The sequence below is a fragment of the Exserohilum turcica genome, assembly GCF_000359705.1.
Source record: "Exserohilum turcica Et28A unplaced genomic scaffold SETTUscaffold_10, whole genome shotgun sequence".
Taxonomy (NCBI): domain Eukaryota; kingdom Fungi; phylum Ascomycota; class Dothideomycetes; order Pleosporales; family Pleosporaceae; genus Exserohilum; species Exserohilum turcicum.
In genome coordinates this window covers 122000-146683 of record NW_007359915.1, presented here as the reverse complement: position 1 = coordinate 146683, position 24684 = coordinate 122000, and the positions used below count along the sequence as shown (strand labels likewise).

At 52.5% G+C, this 24684-nt stretch overlaps 9 protein-coding genes across 9 annotated transcripts; 3 read left to right on the top strand and 6 right to left on the bottom strand.

Annotated features, from left to right (window-relative positions):
* Positions 1 to 1851: 1851 nt before the first annotated feature.
* On the bottom strand, positions 1852 to 2904 carry SETTUDRAFT_24759 (uncharacterized protein; the record flags this gene model as incomplete). The annotated part of the gene is made up of 1 exon (XM_008023003.1): positions 1852 to 2904. The coding sequence occupies one exon, from the start codon at positions 2902 to 2904 to the stop codon at positions 1852 to 1854; it is 1053 nt and encodes a 350-aa protein (XP_008021194.1).
* Positions 2905 to 3443: 539 nt separating this feature from the next.
* On the top strand, positions 3444 to 4294 carry SETTUDRAFT_144576 (uncharacterized protein). Its single transcript, XM_008023225.1, has one exon. The coding sequence runs from the start codon at positions 3489 to 3491 to the stop codon at positions 4263 to 4265; it is 777 nt and encodes a 258-aa protein (XP_008021416.1). The 5' UTR covers positions 3444 to 3488; the 3' UTR covers positions 4266 to 4294.
* A 202-nt stretch (positions 4295 to 4496) lies between these two features.
* Positions 4497 to 9785, bottom strand: SETTUDRAFT_36136 (uncharacterized protein; the record flags this gene model as incomplete). Its single annotated transcript, XM_008023068.1, has 1 exon — positions 4497 to 9785. The coding sequence occupies one exon, from the start codon at positions 9783 to 9785 to the stop codon at positions 4497 to 4499; it is 5289 nt and encodes a 1762-aa protein (XP_008021259.1).
* A 552-nt stretch (positions 9786 to 10337) lies between these two features.
* SETTUDRAFT_174811 (uncharacterized protein) lies at positions 10338 to 12012 on the bottom strand (the record flags this gene model as incomplete). Its single annotated transcript, XM_008023224.1, has 1 exon — positions 10338 to 12012. One exon carries the CDS (start codon positions 12010 to 12012, stop codon positions 10423 to 10425), a length of 1590 nt encoding a protein of 529 aa, XP_008021415.1. The 3' UTR covers positions 10338 to 10422.
* A 180-nt stretch (positions 12013 to 12192) lies between these two features.
* On the top strand, positions 12193 to 12738 carry SETTUDRAFT_36134 (uncharacterized protein; the record flags this gene model as incomplete). Its single annotated transcript, XM_008023067.1, has 2 exons — positions 12193 to 12225; positions 12271 to 12738. The coding sequence occupies 2 exons, from the start codon at positions 12193 to 12195 to the stop codon at positions 12736 to 12738; spliced, it is 501 nt and encodes a 166-aa protein (XP_008021258.1).
* A 116-nt stretch (positions 12739 to 12854) lies between these two features.
* On the bottom strand, positions 12855 to 14152 carry SETTUDRAFT_158178 (uncharacterized protein; the record flags this gene model as incomplete). Its single annotated transcript, XM_008023223.1, has 4 exons — positions 12855 to 13061; positions 13106 to 13730; positions 13776 to 13834; positions 13883 to 14152. 4 exons carry the CDS (start codon positions 14150 to 14152, stop codon positions 12855 to 12857), a joined length of 1161 nt encoding a protein of 386 aa, XP_008021414.1.
* Positions 14153 to 18951: 4799 nt separating this feature from the next.
* SETTUDRAFT_144567 (uncharacterized protein) lies at positions 18952 to 20980 on the bottom strand. Its single transcript, XM_008023222.1, has 2 exons — positions 19971 to 20980; positions 18952 to 19925 (listed from the first exon to the last, which is right to left on the bottom strand). The coding sequence occupies exons 1-2, from the start codon at positions 20876 to 20878 to the stop codon at positions 19052 to 19054; spliced, it is 1782 nt and encodes a 593-aa protein (XP_008021413.1). The 5' UTR covers positions 20879 to 20980; the 3' UTR covers positions 18952 to 19051.
* Positions 20981 to 21978: 998 nt separating this feature from the next.
* Positions 21979 to 23133, bottom strand: SETTUDRAFT_166583 (uncharacterized protein; the record flags this gene model as incomplete). Its single annotated transcript, XM_008023221.1, has 2 exons — positions 21979 to 22974; positions 23113 to 23133. The coding sequence occupies 2 exons, from the start codon at positions 23131 to 23133 to the stop codon at positions 21979 to 21981; spliced, it is 1017 nt and encodes a 338-aa protein (XP_008021412.1).
* Positions 23134 to 23782: 649 nt separating this feature from the next.
* On the top strand, positions 23783 to 24166 carry SETTUDRAFT_36130 (uncharacterized protein; the record flags this gene model as incomplete). The annotated part of the gene is made up of 1 exon (XM_008023066.1): positions 23783 to 24166. The coding sequence occupies one exon, from the start codon at positions 23783 to 23785 to the stop codon at positions 24164 to 24166; it is 384 nt and encodes a 127-aa protein (XP_008021257.1).
* Between the last annotated feature and the right edge of the window lie 518 nt (positions 24167 to 24684).

Here is a 24684-nt window from a genome sequence, read left to right as displayed (position 1 = left end):
CAAAGCGCCGGCGGCGGGTCGGACAAAATAGCCCAAACTGGGGGGGGGGGGCCTACCCAAAAGCCAACACCCACAAGCATTTCTCGCCGCGAGTTTCGGGCCTTTTGAGCATGCCAGAGCAGGAAAAGTAGAAAGAAACGGCTTCACCAAGTGAGCGCTAAGGGAGGACTTGCCCATGGGGTTGGAGAACGATTGGGGGAGGGGGGGGGAGATCTGTTGTCCTATGCTCTCTCCCACTCTCTCCTCAACTTCTAGAAGACGCTTGTCGTGGAAGTGGAGTCCCACACGAGAAAAAAAAGCTTACCAACGCTTACCCCAGCGGCGTTAGATTTTCTGCACTGCGGCTTCTCTTCGGTGAGACCCAGGGTCATTGGTGGGGGGGAGGAGGAACATGGGACTTCTTTTTCCTTTCGGCCGCAGCAGCGTCAGACCGATGGCATTCTTCGAACAAGACAGTGTACCGTGACCGGTTAAAGAGTCAAGGACACCACCGCAATGGAACCGCTGGGTGTGCCCACAGAACATCTACCATCCAGACTGCCGGTTTTTCATAGTTTGCTGGAAGAATTGCCCTGGGGAGCACCGGATGTCTGGGGCGGACGAGTTGATCGCACTATTAGTGGGGCAGTCCTATCGTGGCCTTGCTGCCCGTCCATCTGCCGCGTGACTTTGGGTTTAAGTCGATGGGTGTGCATAGGATGTATTTCCACATTAGGGGGTATTTCTCATCGAGTACATGTGTAGCGACGGGTAGGCCTGGACGAAGTGGCGTGAAGCAGAAAGCCCATTGTCTCCAATCATCCCGAGAAGAAGCCATGGTGGCACATCATTTGATCACCTTTGGCCGGCTGATCAGGCGCTCAAAGTGTTGGGACAAACGCTACACTGTTGTGAAACCGAATCATCTTACTGACATGAATTCCGCGGCAAATGAGGGGTCCAGCTATGTAATAGTATGTACGGTGAGTTCCCGAGCCGTCTTACTGTATTCGCCCGGCTTCAGAGCGGGATTAAGTAGATTGCTCCACTGCGGAGAAAACGGGCCTATCGAATCTGGGCGTGAGCATATTTCCCTGGTTTATCGTCAGAGACTGACCATGTCCCTCGTACGGCAAATGCTATTTTTGCAGTCGTGGCAAGGCACTCCTTGTTTGTGTCCGTTGCGTGCTGTGTGTGGACGTTCTAGTACTTGCCTAATGTTCAACTTGCGTAGGAAACGTACATCCATCTGGATTCCCTTTTCCATAGGGACTTCCCAAACATGACCTTTTCTTGTTAAGAGTATCTTGTATCATTTACTGTCTATTCCTCTCGCAGCAAAACAGCTCTATACTCATGTGGGCGCTCACCATGTGCATGAATTCCCCGCATCGTCTCGTGTAACCCCACCAGAACGCCGATCATGCAAGTATCCTAAAGGGCTTTCGTTCTCGTATCATTCCATATCTGTAGAAGGAAATGGTGATTTGCTTTGAAAATGTTTCCATAACTACAAAAGTGCTAGCTAAACCCGCAACAGGATATCAGCGACGAAAGCTCTTATGCCAAAAGGTAGAGTAATCTGATATACCAAAAAGCAGAGCAGATATCGCTGGCCTTTCTAACATTAACAAATACGTAGTACAGTTACAAGTATCCACCTCCATACCACACTCCAAGCCCTCAAACACCCACCCATTCATATGGCGGTAACTTGGACGTATCCGGCTTGTCATCTGGCAAAAGCTTATAAATCTTCGTCTTCTGCACCGTCCACGCAACCGCATCTCGAAGGCGCATGCCCCATACAGTCTGGGGCCAAGCAATCTGGGGGAAGCCCGGCAGCAAGTCCTCGCTGTCGCGCTGGACGGCTCAAAACGCCTCCTCGTATCTGTTCAGCGCCGCGGGGATGTCGTTTGAAGAGTGGATCTTGGACAGCTCGCCAGCGAGGAAATACGCGCCTTGGACGGCGAGCGTGGTGCCTACGCCAAAGGTTGCGTGTGCGGCGTCGCCAAGTAGCACGGCGCGATGGTTTGTCCATGTCGGCAGCTTGACGTAGGCTGCTCTGCTCATGTAGAAGTCGTCGCAGCTATCCATACCCGCTAGGATGCGCTGGGCCTGCCACCCTGCATTGCCAAAGTACTTGTGTAGCAGCGCCTTTTGGGCGTCCGGTCCCTCATCCATTGCTTTCTCAGCTTCTGGGTCGCGGTGTCCATGCGCGGGCGTCGTGATAATCACGTAGCATCCTACTGTTTTGTCGTTGCGACGCGGCCGCGTCATGAGGCCGAGACCCTTTGGAGCATTGTACCAGTACCAGTGCTTTGTGTCGGTGGGCTGGCGCGGAATGCTAAAGTAGGCAATGTATTGACCGATGAAATTGTAACTGTTCCTTCGCACTTCCTCGCTGAGAACCAGCGACCGGATCTTGGATGCTGAGCCGTCGGCGCCCACGATCAGGTCGAAGGTGTCGCTGGCGCCGCTGTGGAATCCCACTTGTACTTCTTTCTCGGTTTGCGTCACTGTTGTCACGTAGTCGCCGTACCTGTACTCGACGTTTGCCATGTTCTTGGTTGCTTCGAGGAAGATTTCGCATAGTTCTGCGCGCAGAATCTCGTACTCGGATGTGAATTGGGATCCTTTGCCAAACTCGGCAATAATCTTGTTGGATGTATCGACGATGCGTGTTCCCTCTTCGGTAGTGTTGCGCGCCAGCACCGCCGGGAGCAGGCCCATCTTCTCCACAATGGAAATGGCCGAGCCTCGAATCTCGATGGATTGGCCTGTTGGTCTTGGGGCGGGAGACCGTTCGAGCACGGTGATGGAGGCATTGAGGCGCGTTCTAGCCAGCCAGTAGGCGAAGCATGAACCGGCAATGCCAGCCCCATTGACGAGGACTTTTAGTTGAGGAGCTGTGGATGGCGACATGTTTCCTGTTAGGATATGAATTGCGTGCCATCTTCATTGGGCAGGCCGATAGTTATATACGCTCGACCCGATGAGTAGTCTTCAAGGCATCCATAGCAGGTGATCGGAAAGTCTCGATGCGAAGAAGAAGCATGGTCCCTCTGCATCAAGACTCATCGCCTCGCCAAACGTGGTATCTCGCAGGATTCGCTTGGCTCACCACGCTTATTGCAATTAAGCATCAAGCAGAGACCTGGAGCCGAACAAGCGCTCCCTGTTCAGGGCGCGGTGAGCGCAGTCCACGGAATGCGAAACAGAATGGCGCCCTTTCTGGCGGGCAGCTCGGGGATTTCAAGTTGCTGTAGCCTACCACCGTATCGACAGCTGGGTGCGAACGAGCCCTAGTATTGTCCGAAGCGCCCGAGACCCCGAAGCTGCTTCACAACAGTTATGCAATGGGGACTAGACATCTGAATTAGCATGATGGGAACCCTATATCGTAGCAGTCATGATGTCATTGGACAGGAAAAGTGGACTTGACTGCAGGGCGTGCCTAGAAGCTACCGCTGTACAATCAGCTTCAGCCTCCACTCCACCTACACACCATGGCGCGAATCTTCATCACGGGCTCCTCTGACGGCCTCGGCTCTGCCGTTGCAAAGCGCCTCATCGCCAACGGCCACTCTGTCGTCCTGCACGCCCGCAATGCCCAGCGCGCAAAGGACGCCACGGCGGCGTGCCCCGGTGCAGAAACCGTGGTCGTGGGCGACCTATCCAATCTTTCCGAGACAAAGGCCGTGGCGGAGGAAGTCAACAAGCTGGGGACATTCGACACCGTCATCCATAACGCTGGACTCTACTACGGCCCGTACCGCAAGACACCTGAAGGCATCCCCGCTCTCGCGGCTGTCAACACAGTCGCGCCCTACGTCCTGACTGCACTCATCAACCGGCCCAAGCGTCTCATTTTCATTTCATCGAGTATGCATCAGAATGGCTCTCCGGACCTGGGCGATGTTCTTTGGACCAAGCGCGGCGAGGCGGCCTACAATGAAGACGCCGCCTACTGCGACAGCAAACTTCACAATGTCATGTTTGCCAAGGCGTTCGCTCGCAGATGGCCAGACGTCAAGAGCAATTCCCTGGATCCTGGATGGGTGCCGACCAACATAGGTGGCAGCTCTGCACCGGATAGCATCGATGCCGCCATTGAGAGCTATGTCATGCTTGCTGAAGGCGACGAAGACAAGGCAAAGCAGAGTGGATGCTTTTTCCAACCAAGCAAGCGGGAGGGTACCCCGCATACGGGAACAGAGGATGCACAGGCCCAGGACAAGCTGTTGGAGATTTGCGCCGAGTTCTCTGGCGTTAAGCTGCCCTAGAAATTCGTCACAATAAAAATCAGTCATCGCACGTGTCGTTTTCTGAGTTGCTAGAGGATCTGGTGATGCATGAACTGAAAATATTGCAGAATTCCGCAGTGCAGTGTTTGGAACGTGTCAATATTGTTTGAAAACAGCACCTGTCCTCTTAGTTGCCTATTCTCCACATGATTAGCATTTAGGAAAGAATGCCGGATCCTTGCTTGCATGCATGGTTTTCCGACCTAGACATCATTCCAGGTTCCAAGAGAACCATGCAGTCACCGCGTCGCCTTGATCACTCTTCCTGTCCTCTTTGTCCTCTGCACATTCCTCCTTGACTGCATGCTCGGCTGCATCATCCTTTCTGGTCTTCGACGCAAGCCTCTTTGCAACTTCGTTCGCCTCGATGAGACTAACAAGCCTTCTCTTGTGATCCTTGCCTTGATCTGCAGCAAAATCTCTGCAAATTTGCAATACCTTCTCCTTATCAGGGCGAACATCTTCCGGCTCGTTGATGAATGACGGTGGCTCTCGCTCAAGCACACCTGTGAATCCCCCTCTGCGACCTTGCGACTGATTAGTGGGTGGCAGTGACGGCGGATCACTAAAGACCTCTGAAAAATACAATGTCTCTGCCATTTCAAGAGGGGTGCACCCAGAGGCATTCTCGCAAAAGACGAGTTCAGGGCGACATTCAAGCATGATGCGTAGCATGCTATCTGCACGGTACCGGACTACAGCATGAACAGGTGTGTCCCCATCACCATTGATTATGCCAAGGTCCTCGCCTTTGCTCAACTCAAGTAGCAGATAAAGGATTGCCTCATGATTTCCTTTGTTGATCTGGTTTTGCCAATATCTCGTACTTATGTGGATCCAGTACCCAAGTGGCGTGGCTGCACCAGGGAAGTTCGTCGTTCGCTCGAGGAACAAGCTGGGAAGAAGGCGAGGATCAATTAGACCAAACAGCTCACGAAGAGCGTCAATGTCAGTGACGTGCCTCCCCCGAGTAGCTAGCATCGAGTGAACGATGTTGTTTCCATCATTGCTTCTTGTCGTTTGGTCGGCGCCAGCGTCTAGAAGAATATTGACCATCTCAAGGCGGCGGAGAGTGAAGGCCAGATGGAGAGGTGTCATGCCACTCGCAGAACGGTGTTCAAGGGCTTCAGGGTGTTCCTTGCACAAATACCGAAGTAGAGGAAAAGAGTTCTTTCTGTTTTCGCTCAGCACCACACAATGCAGCAGCAAGTGAGAGTGAAAGCCGAGCCATTTGGTGATGGATGCTTTCACTCCACCCTTAGTTTTTGCAAGGTTTTGGATGCGAATGTCTTCGTGGTGATCATCCGCAAACTGTAAATAACAGCGTAGTGCAGCATCACTCATGAACCACTCGACGCTTTTCAAGCTTCCAAGACGAGCGGCATGCAGCAGGGGCGGATGTTGTGTATCAGAAACTCCTTTCGGAACCCCTCTTGCGGCGTTTGCCCAATCCTTTCGCTTTTTGCCATGAACCGAGAGTCCTTGATAGTATTCTGGCTTTACAAGCATCTCTATACCACTCTTGCTGACGAGGTCATCCAAGGGAAAGCCTGCCCCAGTCTTTCTGATAATCTTCTTAAGCAGCTCCACCCGACCAAATCGAATGGCATAATGAAAATCATCTTCGGAGAAACGGAAAAAACTTGGCGTGTTTTCATCTGCAGGTCCAGGTGTGACTTGGATGTATTCCTCACCCTTTGCAATCAAGAACTCGAGTAATTCGGAGTCTTCCATGTATATTGCCAATTGGAAGAGGTTGTAGGGTCTGTTGTCATCGCTGCTAAAGAGCTTCGATGGATGCGAAAAATTTCGTGACATGCAGGACTCCTGGGGGAACAGGAACGATGGAAAACGCCATGAAATCATCTCGATGGGTTTTACAGTGCTTTGGACCTGACTTTGCACCTCCCCGATGTTCTCAATGGTAAAGCGATCGTCCAAAATCTCAGAGTAGATTCGGATGTCCTCTTGGCCACCGTCGGTACTGGAATCGTCTTCATCTACCGGTTGAATCGTGTGCTTAGTCAATGGCGTTTCTGGAGGGCTGTACTGTGCGCGTGCAATCTCTAGGATGGCGTTTGCGATGCCATAGTGCTTGCGCAGTATCGCAATGGAAAATGGCGAGAAGCCGGCCGAATCCTGTGCAGCAATTTTGAGAGGAGTTTGGTTGTTATCCCACATGGCTAGAGTGAGCTCTTTGATTGTCGAAATATCGCCTTCCCAGCATGCCTCAAACAGCTTGATGTACCCAGCTTTTCGCTCGTCTTTCATATATGGGAGGCTGAAGGCTATATTTGGGCTCCATGGCTTGGGAGGCTCCTGATTGAGTCCATAATGATTGTAAACCGGGGATTGCACAAGCTGGACTGCGGGATATAGCTCCGTGAATGTCCTCGCCCCGTGCTCAACTAAGTACGATTCGAGCGCTTCGTACTCTTCGAGGAGGGATTCAATGGCCAATTTCTTTGCCTCCATACCCGCGGGTTCTTGCTCGGAATCTAGCCATTCTTCATACTCCTCCAAGCTGTCCTTGTAGGCTACTTTGGCCTTATCGATTTGTGTGCTCACCGTCCAATGAGTGTACGTGTTTGGTTTGTAGTCTTCAAGATAGTGAGCGTCATCCTTCAGCGGTATTGGCAAAAAGCGCTTCCTTTGATAGCGAGTATCGACCCAGCCATTGCTGCCCATCCGGCCGCCCACGCCTTCAACTTTGCCTATGTCGATGAACGTACGCATTGTTGCCATTCTGAAGCGGACAATATCTAAGAGAGTCCCCGTATCACGGTCAGTGTACGAAGCGCTCCTGATTGCTCTCCAAGCGTTTGAGTTCAGACAGTTGACGTCTGTGCCAGCTTCCAAGAGCTTTCGAACGACTGACAGCATATCGTGACGTACTGCAGAGAATACAGGTTGCTCAGAATTCCCTCTCAAGAACAGCAGGGTTCCTTCGTCACCAGAAGCGAGTTTTTTATCGCTATTCATGGCTGCCAGATGGGCAGCAAGATCGATGTCAGGTTTGGTTCCGAGTTCTAACAGTGCGTCAACGGCTTCAGCATCTCCACTCTCAATTGCTGTGAGCAACGCGCTCTTAGGAGGCTGTAGATACTGCCTAGCATCCGTAGATACATGGTTTGCTGCTCGTTCTGCTGCAGGCCGGTTTGATGATATCAAGACTCTTAATAAATCCACTCCGTACGCAGCAAAGTAATTAAGTGCCGTTACATGCCCGAGGTCAGCCTGAGCAGGTGATGCACCAAGGCTAACCAGCACATTGGTCATTTCCTTAGCTTTTTCGGGCGATAGGCGTAACGCGAGAACTACCGGAAGAATTGCAGCCCGCGGGGATTTGTTGTAATTGTTGACAAGCTTGATGGGTAACAGCACATCAGCACCGAACTCTTGGACGAGGAGCTTGACAACATGAACGTGACCATTTGCAATGGCAAGATGCAGTGCAGATACTGGTGCATCCCAGGACAATACATTCACGTCGTAAACATCGGGTTCGTCATCCGCATCCTCCGGTAGGGCTTCATGGATCTCTGGCTCTCGGTGGGCAATCTTTATGAAAGAGCCTTCGGTCGTCGCATCGGCGTTATTAGAATCTTCATCAGAGAAATCAGAATCATTATTGCTTTCTTCCCTTGGCTCTTCAGCGTCTTTACAAATATCGCTGCTCAGCTTATCCCGGTGTCTTTGCTTGAGAGTGGCCTTTTCTGCTTCCAGCTCTTCGTTGGCTTCGCTTTTAGTGAGAAGTGCTTTGACCATATCTGCTTCGCCGCGCATAGCCGCGAGATGAAGAGCGGTTTTGCCATCAAAAAGGCGGGCAACAAGACGAGCACCTGCATCGATGAGAGCTTGGACAATTTGAGGCGTGGATGTCATGACTGCCAGGTGAAGTGGCGTGCGGCCAGTATAATCTCGCCGGTTTGGATCCGCATCTTCCTGGTTCAGCCAGTCCTGGACATGTTCAAGGTCGCTCTCGACAATGGCTCGACATAGCCTTGCAGTGTTCCCGACATAAGCCATCTCTGTCCAGTCATCGTCTGTAAGAGGATGAAATGATCCAATAGCCTGACGTCCCGGGTCATCTTTGAGAAAGGATATGTTGCCAGACACATATATTTTGCTCTTTTCAGCGGCAATCTCTTTTTCTTCGGGCGTGGCTGGCTCAGGGCAATAGCCACAGCAATCTCCTATAACATCAGTCGCATCTCCAAAGAATGCAGGGTGTCGATGCAGTCCGGTCTCGCGTTCCTTTGGTCGGTTCCATTCGGCGTTGAGCAGCAGGTCTTTGACATACAGTAATTTTTCAATCTTTCGTGCATGGAACTGTGGCCCATACGGAATAGTAAAGGTGTGGTAATCACTGACTTCATCCGTCTCCACCCATTCTGCAACATCTTCCTCGTGCTCTTGTTTCATGTTGCCCCGCAGCTTACGTGTAGGGTATCGATGGATCTTCGGTCTGCCACGTTCAGCGCGACGCTGATCGACATACGCCTCTCTATCGCTACTTTTGGGCAACTTCTCGAGCACCAACAACCGAGCGAGGCCAAGTGTACGTCCAAAAGAGCGCTCAAACAGCGTTGGATCAACGCGAGAACGATCGAGCAGCGGCCAGTAAACTTCAAATCCTCTCCGTGCGTACTTGGCCAGGCGATTTTCGTACGAGGGTGAACGACGTGTCAAATCGATCGTGTTGATCTGAGTCATGAATGCAGCCAGAGCGCGAGGGCTAGCATAGACTTGTTTTCCGTCATAGGCAGCACATGAGCAATCCACATCGAATCCCGTAAGGATCTCGGAAATGGAACGGTAGATGCGCAAGACAATCTGGACATGCCGGACTGGGTACTGCGATACGATGGTGATGGCATTCTTGGTTCGGACTGTGGTTGTCTCTGACAAAATCGAGTCCTTGATGCGTTGTTCAATTTGCTTGATCTTCTCGATAGCCTCTTCCTCCGTGAGACCGTAGAGGAAAAGATCAACGTCGGAAGCTGGTGCCAACTTTTGATGGTAATATTCGCGAAGGGCTCGTTTGGAGGCTGTGTGTTGATTAGGAACAGGCAGGAGTGAGGTCACAACCGCACTGCCTGCTGCTACAACGTTGGACCAATCCAAGTCAACGAGAGATGATTCGGAGAATAGTTGAAAGTTTGTTTGAAACTGATTGAGCGACTTCAAAACAGCTGGGGAACCGTTAGGCCTGCGATCTGCCGCGCTGAGAGGCATTAGATAACGTTGGCGTTCATCCTCGGGCTCGTTGGCACGATTGCGAGCGCGAACCATGAGCTTGTTCTCGTGTCCTGCAAAGACTGGGACAACATTTGGGGTTGCGGTCACTGGGTGTTCGGGTTGCTGAGCGAAGATTTCGCGTAGTCTGGCATCATATTCTTTGTATGGAGCCATCAACTCGCCCAGAGGCTTGTCTGGGTGGCTAGAGACATGTGCGATCCAGTCGGCATGTTTAGCCGGAATTGGAGGAAGTTCCATTGGTTTGATTTTCCGATTTGTTTCTGTCACAATTGGAAAAGAAGGTTGTCTTGACAGCAACGAGAGTTTCCAATGTATGAAAGTGGGAGAGTTAAATGAAGTGACGGGGGACAGCAGGAAGACGCCACGGTGGGATTTAAATATCTGCGCGAGTGTAAAAGCAAGTTTGAGAAATGGCTCAATGGCCGTCTCCGAAATGAAGAAGATGGTAGAGGGGTGTGGAGGCGCGAAGCAAGGTGGAGTTGTCAGGCAGCGAATCGCCAAATACGGCAGGAAGGCGCGCTGTTGGTCGTTGTTGCAGCTTGGCGGAGCAGGCAGCGACCAACCATGGACGCAGACTAAGTGGTAGTTCTGACGCGATAACGGCGCGCTGTCATGTGAGAAAAGACATGATGCGTTTCATGAGAGAAAATAGGTCGGAAGTGTCTCGGTGCCTGGAATACGCTGCACTTGGTAGCCTGGGTAGCGTTATTAGCAGGCTGTTCACCCGCTCTATGCTGATGCCGCATCGCCCAAACTTGGAATGTCACTGGAATTGCTGCACGGCTCTTTCTAATCATTGCTCTCTCACCTATGGTATGCTGATAATTCATAGGCTTGGAACATACAAGTTGGACAGTTGGAAAGGTGTTTGGGACTATCCAAGTCCATCTGTCTCTAAACTCACGTTATCCGCTCTCGACCCATACACGCCACCATCCAAGATCCACTGCTCATTGTCATCATTGTCGTCTTGCACCCGCCGCCATGTTTGCTTTCTCTCGCTGGCCTTCTCCTTCCCTTTGTTCTCTTCAACCTTGATCGTGGGCCGAATTAGACCACCCAGCAATGGGTTCTTACTGAACGCACCACCACCGCCCGAGAGCGCATTACCACTGCCTGATCCTTGCTCGGGTTCTGCAGGTTCGTCTTCGCTCTCAGGTGTAGCAGGCCGTTCTGCAGCAGCCATACGCCGGACAAGTTTCTTGCCAGAGAGATCGATGCTGGCGACTACTTTGCGCTTCTCATACTCTGGACGCGCATTCCACTCTTGATCTCGCAAGGCCTTTTGCTGTCGCTTGAGCTGCATGGCGCGTTCTTGCGGGCTGGCCCACATGCTGAGTCCGGCGCTCGTGGTTTCAAAATCTGCAGCCTCATCGTGGACTTGAGTTCGCTTTGCATTCTGCGCCTGGAAGGCAAGAAGCTTGTCTCTATGTTGTTTTGCCTTGGCCAGCTTTTCATTCTCCGACTCTACGTCTGAAGCAGGATTCGAAGACGCCGGTGTGCTGCTACGCGGGGTCGAAAATGGACGAGGTGCTAGTGATACTTCAGCGCGCTTCTGGCCTGCGTTGTTGGCAGCCATCTTCTCTTTTCCGCGCTCTTCACGCAAAACCCGCACCATGGATTGAATCTCTTGCGGACTGAAAAGTGCCGAGTTGCAGAAGGTACATGGGCCGATACCTTCTTTTACACAAATGATCTTGCCGCAGTTGAGGCAATTTGGCGCAGCCTCTAGGAGCGGATGTCTGGTAGCCATACAATTGCACTTCCGCTTGCCGTTGTCTTGCGCGGCTAGAGTGGGGTTCGTCTGGATTTCCAGTGCTCTGATTGCTGACTCCAGGTCGTTCAGTGCTGTAGAGGCGCCATGCATCGGTGTTCCACCTGTAACGTTGACCTTGGCTTTTGGCTTGGGTTTTGTCTCGCCAATCACGGTACCTGGAAGCTTCGCAGCTGGAAGCTTCGTGGATGGGGGAGTAGGCGAGACGCCGCGAGACTTTGGTGTCGCCGTCCCAGATGACGCAGTTGATTTTGGCACCTGCAAAGCATCGGGCTTTTCCGACAACCCAAACTTGGCTGCTTTTGCTTTTGAACTTCCTGCAATGTAGTCCTCTTCATCTTTCTTCATGTACCCACCAGAGACGTTTCCATAGTTGTCAGGCTGTCGTGGTGGTGGAAGTTTGTTCAGCCCGGACTGCTTCTTCTTCCTCGGTTTAGCCTTGGGTACCTCTGAAACGCCACTTGATTGCTGATTCTGACTCGCTCCAGCAGAAGCCTTGGGCTTTCTTCGGTTGTTGAATGAGGTGATGAACTCGAGCGCCTGCGGACTATCTCCGAGTAGATTCTGAAGGTGGTCTGCCGCTTCCTTTTGGGAGAGCGAATCTGTATACGATATTATCTGCTTCAGCGACTCGTCATCGAGAGGAAGAAGCTTCGAAAGCTGCGGCAATGCCCAGGCTGATAGATCCATGATTGTAGTTGTTGTGGTCTGGGTTGCTCATGTCAGAATGGTTCACCTGCCGTGATTCATCGCTCTGCGCTAGTCAGTGTGGCTGCTGTGGCTGGTGAAATGGGCCGTGCGCGAATCAGGCGTGGAATTTCCAGACTGGGGAGCCTGCCATCATAGTCCTCACTCCTCCGCACACTCGTCATGGCTACCGACGTCGCACTCGACACTACAATCGTATGTATTCCCCCGCTTGTAATAAGAAGATTCTAACCATCGTAGGGCACTATTGTCGTCGAACTCTACAACGACCATGCGCCCAAGACGTGCAAGAACTTCTCGACGCTCGCGCAGCGCAACTACTTCAACGGCCTCATATTCCACCGTATAATACCAAACTTTATGATTCAAGGTGGCGACCCCACAGGAACGGGTCGTGGTGGCGAATCCATCTATGGCGAAAAGTTCGAGGATGAGATATCACCGCAGCTCAAGCATACCGGCGCTGGGATTCTCAGCATGGCCAACTCGGGGCCCAACACAAACGGATCTCAATTCTTCATTACCCTCGCGCCTACGCCATGGTTGGACGGCAAGCACACCATCTTCGGAAGGGTCAAGAGCGGCATGCAGGTTGTGAAGAAGCTCGGCTTGGTCAAGACAGACAAGGAGGATCGCCCGGTAGAGGAAGTCAAAATCGTGAGGGCATACCTGGTCGACGACAACGCTCAAGCGCTGCAACGCTACTAGTGCGCGAAAAGAGACGGGCTAGTTTCAACCTGCAAAAGGCCTCATGAACGCGACATTGCTTGTGCTCAGGTGTGTTTTAAAACGCGATATTACATAATAGACACTCATACGCTCAGCTAGTTCAAGGCGCCGTTCGGATGAATCAACACCTTCGTGTACCCTTCAATCCTCTTGTCAAACTTTTCGTACGCCGTTGGTGCATCCTCGATGTTAATCTCATGCGATACAACGAAACTCGGCTTTGCCTTGCCCGAAACAATCATGTCCCGAAGATACCGGTTGTAGGCTTTGACGTTGCATTGTCCGGTTCCAAGATGCAGACCCTATATGGATTAATATCGGAAAATATCTGGACGCGCCAACTCACCTTTTCGAAAAGCTTTCCGAATGAGATCAGAATCTGACCCTTCTTGCTCTGTTCATCCGGCGCCCCTGGGTCGGCTGGTACATATAGCCCCGGAATACCTAGGCCTCCGGTCGGACGTGTGACCATGATGAGCTGGTCAAGGACGATATTCGGCTTCTCTTTACTACCCGACGCGTCTACTGCCTGGTATCCGACAGCATCAACGGCGCGATCGACCATTCCGCCATTTAGCTTGATGATTTGCTCCACAGGATCGCTCTTCTTGAAGTCAATGGGTAAACAGCCAATCTTCTCCGCCGCCTGTAAACGTTCCGGCACTGTGTCGACAACAAACACCTTACTGGCACCACGTAGCACACCGCTGTATGCCGCCATTAGGCCAACAGGACCTGCACCGAAAACGGCAACACTCTCGCCAGACTGGAAACCAGAGAGCACCAGCCCGTGCCATCCCGTTGGGAAGATGTCTGCAAGTAGAATGAAATCGGCTTCGTGCTCGGTACCTTTTGGCAATTTGAGCGCATTGAAGTCAGCAAACGGGACTCGAAGATATTGCGCCTGGCCACCTTGATACGGTCCCATGGCTACATATCCGTATGCGCCGCCCGCGAAACCCGGATTTACACTATTACTGTCAGCTCGACCAGCATCTTGCTGTACGTCAACTTACCCGGTACAGAAAGCCGTCTTGCCTTCCTCGCAGTTGCGGCATCTACCATCGGCAACATTCTAGGGCGGTCGTTAGCTTTTATCTACAACTACGCTGGCTGTACTTACAAATGGCAATACGATCCGGTCTCCTTTTTCCAAGAGCGTTACACCAGATCCAGTCTCGACAATGATTCCCATATTCTCATGGCCAAACACGAGACCAGCTTCGGCTGCGGTACGCCCTTGGTACATGTGCAAGTCGGAACCGCATATGGCTGCCGTCGTGACCTTGACAATAACGTCATCTGGATGCTGGATCTTGGGTATCTCGACATCCTTGACCGAGACCTTGAACGGGCCCTCGTAATGAACTGCTTTCATCTTGTCGCTCGACATGTTTGTTGTTTAGCAAAAAGGGATTGCGTGTGTGCTCCATGGGCACGACGCGGAACGCTCTCATATTGCCCTGGTAGAAACGACCCCTCATCTTGGATCTTTTCGCTCAACGCGGCATCCAACGGCGTCATTATTGAGGGGCTCACGACGGATGTGTCGATCCCGTGTGGGGTAAAGCATTCCGAGTCGGAACAAGACCATGCATCGGAAACTAGCGTGTTGGGATTGTTCCCGACACTTTCCTTTTCTCTGCACTACGCTGAGCATATTAGAGCACTGTCCAGGCCTTTGCTTTTCCCTTCATCTATTACCTTTTTCCACAAGGAGTATGAAACGCACCGCGGCATTGATAGTGTCTAAAGATAGTGTGTAGTGGCTAGCGGAGAACAAGCAATGTTGGGTTGTTTCACCACTACAAATGAATGGAGGCTACAAGTGTGGATTTGGGTTTGATGAAAATAGAGCATATGTCTTTTTGCTAGTTGCGTACATGGATGCCATGGCTCGTAAAGTCCATGCTTGTTGTCTTTATTGGTATATGAAACACCCGAGATGCTTTTTCGGTTCATTTCTCGCTGCATGCGTGACATCTTGATCAGAAGAATTAGGTAAATGGTGTATATAGTCAAGTATGACTAATCATGGTATCTTTACCCCTTTTCATCGCTCGTGTTTCCTTCTAGAGTCAGCGTGACGAGGTCGGGCTCTGGACATGATAGCTGCGTTGTATTCGTAAGCAGGGCCAGGGGCATTCTCTTGGTCTTTCCAGCTGGTCGTCGAGAGATTAGCCAGCTCGGGCACATTCAAGCGTTTAAACACGGATGGAAAATGCGCATGAGAAGTGCGGTCACGTAATGGAGCCATTCACGATGATAGATAACAACTACTCCATCAACGTACATGTGCCTTCTTCTCTAGACGCTGTTAGGTCGTATCAAGCTTTTTAAACCCGAGGTAAACGTCTTGTCAATGTAGGCATGTCAGTGTTTTTGGAGAATAAATCAAAGCATCTTATTAGAACTACATGCAGTGCATCGTTTCTCCATGCCAAAACGCAGCAAAACAAAAACTGAAAGCCAAAATATAAGGACTGTGCTGCTGTCTGGGACGAACGGAAACTGGAAAGAGAAAGAGTTCACAAATGAAGGAAAAAGAGCTGCTTGCTCAACGCAGGGATGTCTGGATAAGAAATGAACGGATGAATGGGGCAGGTAGATATCACAGTTGTGGAATTATACAAAGGAAGGTTGAATCGCTAAGCAAAGATCTGCTGGTGGTGACCTGGTGACGGTAAGTATGTATTGCATCTCACGCTATATGGGGGAAACACCAGCCTACCTACCGCTCATACCCGTCGTACTCGCTCTTCTTGATTGCAACTTTTCAACACCCAGCTACAATCCTGTACCCGTAGTATACAATATCAACTACGCAATACATCATCCGCAGCCTTGACAATAAGTAGCTCAATAATTACGTCAGAAGCATTTCATCAATACATGTAGACCTAGCATCCTCGTCGCTCCTGGAATCTTGTTCAAGCACCTACAAAAACTGCAATGCCTACACTAGCCACAGCCCCAAAGTGCTGTGTAGACACTAACTTGACATATCCCTTGGATGTGCGATGCCAGGCATGTATGTCACGGCTACAGCGGAGATGTATCTAGGCACTATATGAGAGGAGACTTGGCAGGATAAACGTGATAGTTGGGTTCATATGAAGAGTAGATTCTGTGTCCTGCTATATCAAATCGTATGCGTCGGGCATGTCCGCTACATTCATTCACAGAGTTGCACTGGTGAATACAATGCTGGGTCGAGAGTGGATGGAGTCGAATCAAGACGTATGTGTAGTATGCAGCTTCGATTGGGCAACAGCTGTATTCGGGCGCGGTTTACAAGTCTTGCATTTGGGTGGCTTGCAATTGACTTTTTCCTCTTGTATGCCTTGTATCAATCAACGCAAGTCCTTTAGCTTCTACATTCAGCACTCGGCGTATTGTTGTTGCAGTTACCGATGTCAGTGACGAAATGCTCGCCGTCCTTTTCCACACTAGGTTGAATTGCTTGGCTAATCACTCTTCCTCTGCGTATCCACTCCGTCCGTTTTTGCATGCCTTTTCCATTAAGGCACCGAGATTGTATACGGCTATTACTTCTCGACTTTGGGTACGTAGTGCTGGATTTCCAACTCCACATGCACCAGCACCAGCACGAGCTTGCGTATCAATGTCTGTGAAATAAACCATGCAAATGCAGCTCTTCAATTCTATTATGCGAGGAACAGAACTAGGTATGAAGACAGAATATTCATACACAAGCAGTTGTGTAAACACTGAGTCTGTCAACACTGAGTGTGCGGACCTATGCCTTGTTACTCGAGGCCAAGCAGCCCCAAGGAACTCATCCAGAATCAACCATTTTCTACACGATACAAGAAAAAAAAACATCAGCCCTCAAACTCTCCAGACACAAACATACTTCTCCACCCTTGCATCTTTTTCATCCCTAGCACCTACACGCATCTCCACTTGCAAAATCTCCGGTGAGAAAAAAAAACCCCCCCGAAAAAAAAAGAAGAAAAAGCCACCAAGCCACAGGTTTAAACTCCCCCACCCCAATTCCTCGAATCTTCCCGTTCCCCATTTTCCACTTTCAACCTTGCAACCGACATACATGATACAGCCCACGTCCACTCGCTCGCTCGCCTCACCTCGCCTCGGCAAACACACCCAACCCCAAGCCTAAGCCCAAGCCCAAGCCCACACGCAATGCCGCATCTCCCGACGCACGCAACCTATCACACGGCGCAACGCGGATCCGCGCACAGCCGAGAAAGCATGCAAAGCGGGCGCGAGGCTGCAGGACGCGTCATGGAGTTTCTTTGACGTGGCTAGGCGTTGGCATTCTTGTACTACCTGTTACCCTACACGTGCAGGCATGGATGGATGAATGGCTGGATGAGTGGGTGGGTGGGTAAAACGTAGGTGTAGGTGGATGTAAGTGTAGGTACCCGGGATCCTACACCTACGTAGAAGTTATTTTCGGGGAATGCCGTGTGCAAGGTACTAGGTGTAGGGGAGAAGGGCGTATGGATATGGCTGGTAAGTTTAGGGCGAGATAACGTAATGTGTGTGTGTGTGTGTGTGTGTGTGTGTGTGTTTTTGGGACTGGCACTGGCACTGGTACCCGAGCGACTACTTACACCAAGTAGAACTACTACGCCTACTTATGTAGTACGCTGTAAACTCGACTTTACAACATACAAACATATATACAAATTGATGTAAACCAAGTCTTTTTTTTTGTTTAAACGCCCTTATACAGACTTAATATACAGACCTACCTCCCCTTCTTGCCTCCGCCCTCCAAAAAAAAACAGCCCAGCCGTCTACCTCCCCCCCCCAGCCGCGTAGCCCCCATATTTACTTTTTCCCCTCCATCCCCCCCCCTGCCCCCAAAACCATCTTCCCGCCTCCCTAAGTATCAAGCCCAATCTCCGGCGTATTTTCTTTTCCCACCATGCACGTACCCTTTGATCCTGGCAGGCTACCCCAGCCTCTCCCTCGGCGCCCCCCCCCCTTTTTTTTGGTTTGAATTTCTGGTGTCAAAGCATATACCCAACTAGGCATAGGTGTAGTAGTATAGTATGTACGTGTAATGGGAGTGGGTGTGGATGTACCTACCCATGTCCATGTGCATGCGCCACGCGTCCCACGCGCCACGGCCAGGGAAGCTAAATGCGCCACGAAAGCCGCATGTGCGTCAGCAGTCAAGTGTAATATAAAGCTGAGTACCAGTAAGTATGAGTACGTACTCCAAGTAATATGCAGCATGCGCCACGCAGGATTTGTACTAGCCACTGACTACTACTACTACTGACTACTGGGTTACTTTAGTCAACACCAGCCCACTACGTAGCCACGTTTCCGCGTTTCCGCGTTTCCGCGTTTTCCCGTTTTACAACTTTCTTGCTTTCAGGCTTTGCTATATGGCACCGCAGATATCAAGACAACAAGACCAAATGTAAGACACAATCACGATAACAGGAACAAAGAGCGGCAAACACGGCGCTTGTAGCGCCAAACTAGCCTGTGTGAATTACATTTGGCATTGGGCATTAGGCATTGGGCATTGACATGTACACCTCGCTGTAGGTAGTGGTAGTGTGATAACAAAGGTAAGTAGGCATTACATCACAATGTATGTGTCCTGCGTACATGTTCCCGTTTTTATTTTCCATTTTGTCTCTCGTGCGTTTTAGATGATTTTTTTCTATTTGCCCTCTCGCTGTATATATTGTTAGTCTTGGGTGTATGTTTACTGTACACAGCTTCTTTTTCTTCTTCGACTTCTTTTTCTCATTGTATTCTCACTTCCTTTATACATACTCCCCCCCACCATCTCCCTCTCTGCCGAGCTTGCGCTACGTAAAAGAGAGAAGAAAAAAAAAAGAAAATGCCACAATCCAGTATCACCGGCACCACCAGCACCAGCACCAGCACCAGCACCTCTTCCTCTTCTTGCACAACATGCGAACTGGACCTGCAACCAGAACCACGACTTGGACTAGAACGCAAACTCGAACCAGCACCGGCCCTGGAACCAGAGATCAAAGACATGCCAATGGCCGAATGGCAATGTGCACACTGCGCACAGATCCACCGAGGCTGGGGCGCGCAAAGCGACAAATGCGAAAAGTGCGGGCGATGAAAAAAAAAATTAAAATTGAAAAAAAGTCAGAGTACTTAGTAATTAGTGAATGAAGACGATTTTACAAATTCCAAAAAAACAGTGCTAAACTTCATTACTTACTACGCGTCTATCACAAAACAAACGCCATAGTCTATGCTAAACGTTACAATGCATCATGGTCGTAATCTACATAACACAAAGCTACTTTAATCGCACACGCTTACCAGCAGGCTCTACTTGAGCATCTTGAACGACAGTGGAGTTGGACGAGGGGACCCAATTATGCGGTTGAGCATCGACAGGTTGCTTCTCCTTTTCTAGAGACCGGACAGATGTCGGCTTCTTCAATTGCCATGGGGCTTCAATGCATAGGGAAAATACTTCTCGGTCGCCGGCGACTCGCTTCTGTGATGCCTGTGTGGCGTTTGTTTCAGACTTGACAGGGCCATTGCTTGTTTCTGGCTGCTTGAAATCTGCCACTTGGTCCGTTTCTTCCTTGGTCTTTTCGTTCTCTTCATCCTCAATCTCTTCAGTGTAGTTCCACATCAAGTCAATCTCACCACGCGCAAGGGCAGTCAGCCAGATGCTGCCGAGAACACCAGGTACCAGGTACAGCAGCGCTGGCTGGGCATGATTCCACACCATCATGACGCCGAGTGTAGTCAACAAGCCCAGAATATAACCAACTAATCCAGCCGTAAAGTATGTCTTTGGGAACGTAAAAGGTGCCTCTGATTCACTTTCTGTCTTTGTAGCAACCCACAGCGGTCGGCCTGTAAGTGAATGCGTCCAGAAATGGTCACTCCAGCGTCCGGCCAGGGAATGATACACGGGCTTCGCCACCATATCCTGCTCTCCCGCCACCGCAGCAGGTATGCGCTTCTGTCGACGGAGGTAGAAGAGGTACAGGTCGAAGCGCAAGGCAAGACCAATCATGATGCCAGGGAGGACAATGTCGCCAAGGCCGAGCATGGCATGTGAGGGGGTCGAGGTGGGGTCATCGGCGGCAGGCGGTCGGGGGAATACAAGCTTAATCGGAACATCGAGAGACTTTGCTACCGTTACCATCATGGGTCTGCGTGTGTTAGCGACATTCCGAAACACTCGAGGGGCGCCTTACGTGAAAAAGACAAAGTAAATGTCGTAGAAGAAGAGAGCACCGAGGATTAAACTCCCCGTAGCAAATGTCGTGGGTGACATGAGCTGCAGGGCGCCATAGGAAAAGCCAAACCCTAGCAGATTGGTCAAGTACCACGGCTTATCCACCAGATTGAAGTAGGCCACAGTTGCGAAGCCAATCAGCAGGCCGACCATGCCGTGAGGCCCTAGCTTAAAGCGGCCAGTAAAGACACGGTGCATGTAAAGCTTCAGCACCCACTTGTTGCCCGGCATGGCTCGATCGGCCCAGAGTAGGTTCCCCGCCCACTCAGACAACGGTATTTTGGCGAGAAAGCCGGGGAGAGGCGTGGCGAGCGGTTGCTTACCGTGCACGTTGCCAGCCACCGGGAGCGCCGTCTTCGCCTCGCCGTCGACATGGTATAAGGCGGCGCCGACGACGTGGCGACGCGGGTAGATGAGCGAATGGCCAATGTCGAGGACATCTGTCATGAGTCGCGAGACGGAAAAGACACCAAAGACGGCAAAGTAGGCATTGAGTATCTTGTTGAGCAGCGCCGCGTCCTTCATCCACTTGAGCAGAAAGTACAGCGAGGCCAGGGCGGTCCCAGCAAAGAGGGGCATGAGGAGGGCGTCCGTGGGCGACAGGCCCTCCATGATGCGCTGCTCGTCCTCATCGTCGTCGTCGTCGTCTTCGTCGTCGTCATCGGCAGGGCCGGGTTTGTTCTTTTTCTTAATGGGTTTCGCCGCCGTCGACGGTCGTGTCAGCGAGGCATGGGCGCCCGCGTATATGGGGAACAGGGCTGCGACGATCAGGTGTATGTACGTGGGTAGCATTGGCTGGATGAGCGAGAACTCGTAGGCGGCCCGCCCAAGGAGCTGGGCCCAGAGACGTGGGTCGGAGTCGGCCATGGACGAGAGCAAGAGCTATGGCAAACGCGTAAAAGGCGGTGGTGGTGGTGGTGGTGGGGTGTTTCACACGCGCACAATGGCAATTGCCAGCGCGAGTGCGAGCGCACGGGGTTGGGCGGGAGGCTGAAAGAGAGTTGAAAGGAGTCGGAAAACAAAAGTTAAACCAGAGAATGGCGACTGGACATGGCCTGAGCCGCGGGCGGGTGAGACAGACAAAGCAAGGTGCTAGTAGAGTTTGGGGGTTTGGAGTTTGGAGCTTGTTGCAGCGGCGCAGCTGCAGTTCCCCCACGTAGCCGTTCGGCAGCCGATCAATGGGGGCGAGCCTCGCTTCTGGGCGATCGACCTCCACGTACCGGGCCCTTGTCTCCAGATCGGCCCATCCACACATGTGCATTTGCATGCGCGGGACCTTGCATGCTCCTCTTCACCGCCTGCCATGCTCCTGATCCGAGTGGGATTCCGTGCTACATGGCACACACACACACAACAACCCATGAGCGACATCAACATGCACATGCATCTGGACAAGCGTGGTGGTGCGCAGAGTGTTTGTATTGCTACGCAGACGGTCGGTCTTGGGTTCCATGTACAGTTGTCCTCCTCCTCGTATACCAATGTAGTTCTCTCTCTCTCTCTCTCTCTCTCTCCTGCAAGCACCTCGTCTTCTCTCCTCCTTGTTATGTACAAATGGCTCTAGGCTAAATCCTCCTCCAATCGTGTAATGCATATGCTCGTCAAATGCGAGGAGCCAATAGAAGCAAACCATGGTAACAAAGTAAGCGCCGAATAAAGTTGAGCCCAAGCCAGGCATGTCGAAAAAGAATAAAGCAAAACCCTCCATCTGCCAGATTGCTCCCCCGGCCAAACCCAAAATCATCAAAGGATATTTTGTATGCAAAAAAAAGTGAAGAAAAAATAAAAATAGAAAGGGAAAAAAGAAAACGGGAAAAAAACATGTCAGAAGCTGGTAAAGAAGACGTCATGAGCTGCGGCCAGACCAGCTGACGGTAAACATCCTGGTTAGTGTATCAAACCGGCAAAGAACCCCCCCAACGCAGACGCTAGTAAAACAAAGAAGAGAGACAAAACGGGCCTAGGGCTCAACAGGGCGTAAGGCGTGTGTTGGAGACATTGTAGTCTCGTAGCATGTCAAACGACATGCCGTCGACGTGGACGCGCTGGTGCGACTCGACGTAGACGTCATGGGCGTTTGCTAGGGCAGCGGCTTCCCAGGGCGAGAGGGCTGTGGTGCGCTTGGTGCGGATGTGGGGAGGCGTGACGGCGGCAATGACGCGCTCTTTCATCTGAGGCGTGATGGCCGTGGGACGCTTGCAGTCAAAGTAGGACGAGGAGGCGGACGACGAGGAGAAGGAGGGTGCCGAGGTGGCCGACAAGGATGTAAGCTGTGGCTGCGAGAGGTGGGATGAGGGGTAATCGTCGTAATCCGGTTGCGCGGATGAGGGACTGGGTAGTGCTGACTGATGCGGGAACGTGAACTGCTTGGCCGTGGCCGGCTCAGGCTCCTGCTCGATTGGCGTCGACGAAAACAGAAACGATGAGCCATTTTGGGAATCCTGGTAATAGCTCAGAACCGAGGGCGTATGGGTGGTGGTGGTGGTGCTGACCTTGTCGAGCGAGAGACGGTGGTGGGAAAAGGCGATTGACTCGTCGTCGGTGTCATCATCGGTCGAGCTCCAGGCAGAAAACTGGCTCTTGAGGGGAGCTCGGATCGGGGGAATGTCAATGAGGCCAGGCTTCTCGACTGGCCGCCTGATGGTTGAGCACGACACATGCGAGGCCTGGGCGGCATAGGACAAATCAGGACACGAGCGCGGCGACAGCGGTGACGAGGCGTCGGGGCCGGGCTGGTAGGTGGGAATCGACTGTAGCTGCTGCTTGATGAACTGGGCCAGGTTGGCGGAATAGTCTCCTAGCGTGGGCGAAGGGTTCCGGACAGGCCCGCCCTGGTCATGTGCGACAACGGTCGTGGTGCTCCGGTCCGTGGCATCAGAAGGCATGCGCGAGTGCGAATGCACGTGGCGGACCTCACCAAAGGGCGCGGGCCGGTCGTGGGGCGTGGGCACGGCGGCGAGCTGCTGCAGAAAGTGAAGGTGCGATGCGGCGAGTAGGAAACACAGTTGGGCAATGGGCCAAAAGCAAGGGTGCGGGCGATCGCCGGCATGGCCCTCGACAGACACAAGAGACGCTGGCTCGCGGGCTGCTGAGACACTGACTGGTGGTGGTGCAGTCGACATGACGTTCGCAGGCCATGCACGGCAATGACAGGACGGGCCTGCGGATTGGCCGCGACGCCCAAAACACCAGCGGGATGCGGCAGTAGGGCCACGGCGCCATCCAGGGGTACGCGATAGTTTGTCCTTCTTTTTCGCCCTCTGCCCACGACCCATGTCGCCCCAGCCCATGTCGCCTGTCCACTGTCCAAGTCTCTAAGCGTCATGTGCGCATGCCAACAAGAGCCCTTTCTCGCACGCCTGCCCGCCTGCAGTGCCGCCCGCCCACTCATATTGCGCCCTCGCCCAGCCCGCTCTCACACACACACATTCACTCAACCGCCCACACACCACACACCCACACACACCCACACACACCCACACACGCAGCCGTTGTTCCGCTGCTGCCAGTGCTGCATAGTCGCCCTCGCCCGCGTCTGCTTCTTTGCTTCTTCTGCTTCTGCTTCTTTGCTTCTTCTGCTTCTGCTTCTAATTGCGCCTCGCTTCTCCTGCCCCGCTGCGCCATACTAGCCCTACACTAGCCCTACCTGGTCAGCCTGCTGCTGCTCGACCCTCATATACCACGTCTTCCGCGGCTGCCACGGCCATGTACTAAGCCCTCCCCTCACCTGCACACCACCACTACTCCTCCTCCTCCTCCTCCACCACCACCATGGACTACATGCACCACCGCCAGTCTTCGCCCGGCCCGCGCCCTGCCAGCCCCCGCCGCAGCATGCAGAGACAGAGGAGCAACTCGTTTCCCATTATCGAGGCCTTGGGCTGCACAACACCAGAGGCTCGTCTGATCCTGGCCGAGAGCAGAGCAGCCGTTCGCAAGCGCCGCCGCCGCCGCAACCAGTCGGTCGAGGAGGCCACGCGCGCCTTCAACCCTCGAGAAGCCTTGCCACTGACACCTCGTCGTCGTCTGAGTGGGCGCTCGCTGCCTGCTGCCCGCGGTGCCCTTGCCTCTGCCTGCCTGATCAGCGCACACGCACGCACACACACGCACACAAATACGCATGCCCGCCATTACTCACAAAGACACGGGCGCTGATGCCCCCGCCGCGTGCGCTGCCGCTCGGCGTTGCGGGTGCGAGTACAGCGGCGGGTGGTGGTGCTGGTGGTGGTGCTGGCGAGTGCTGGCCGGGTAGCGACTACGAGGGCGTCTTAGTCGTGGGCGTGGTTCGGTGGCGCACGACCAGGGCGGGCGGTGGCGCTAGCAGGCGCGCTAGGCCCAAGGCAGGCCATGCACAGGCACGAGGGCAAGAGCAGAGAGAACAAGAAAAGAACAGAACATTTTGCCAGCCCATGGCACTTTCCCCTTCGGCCCGACCGCAGCGAACGCCAAGCTGGGCAGAGGCTGTGCACCGCATTGCTTGCAGCGCCAAACGAGCCCTGGACGGCCTCATCTCGTAATCCGTAATGCCCGGGTGGAGAGCCTCAGGGCACCCCGCCGAGGTGGCGCCTCTGCTGTGCTGCTGCTGCTGCTGCTGCCTGACACCCAGCGAGACAACACCACAACACCACAACGGCCCGCCACCTTCACGACACTACCTTCACACACCATGCTAA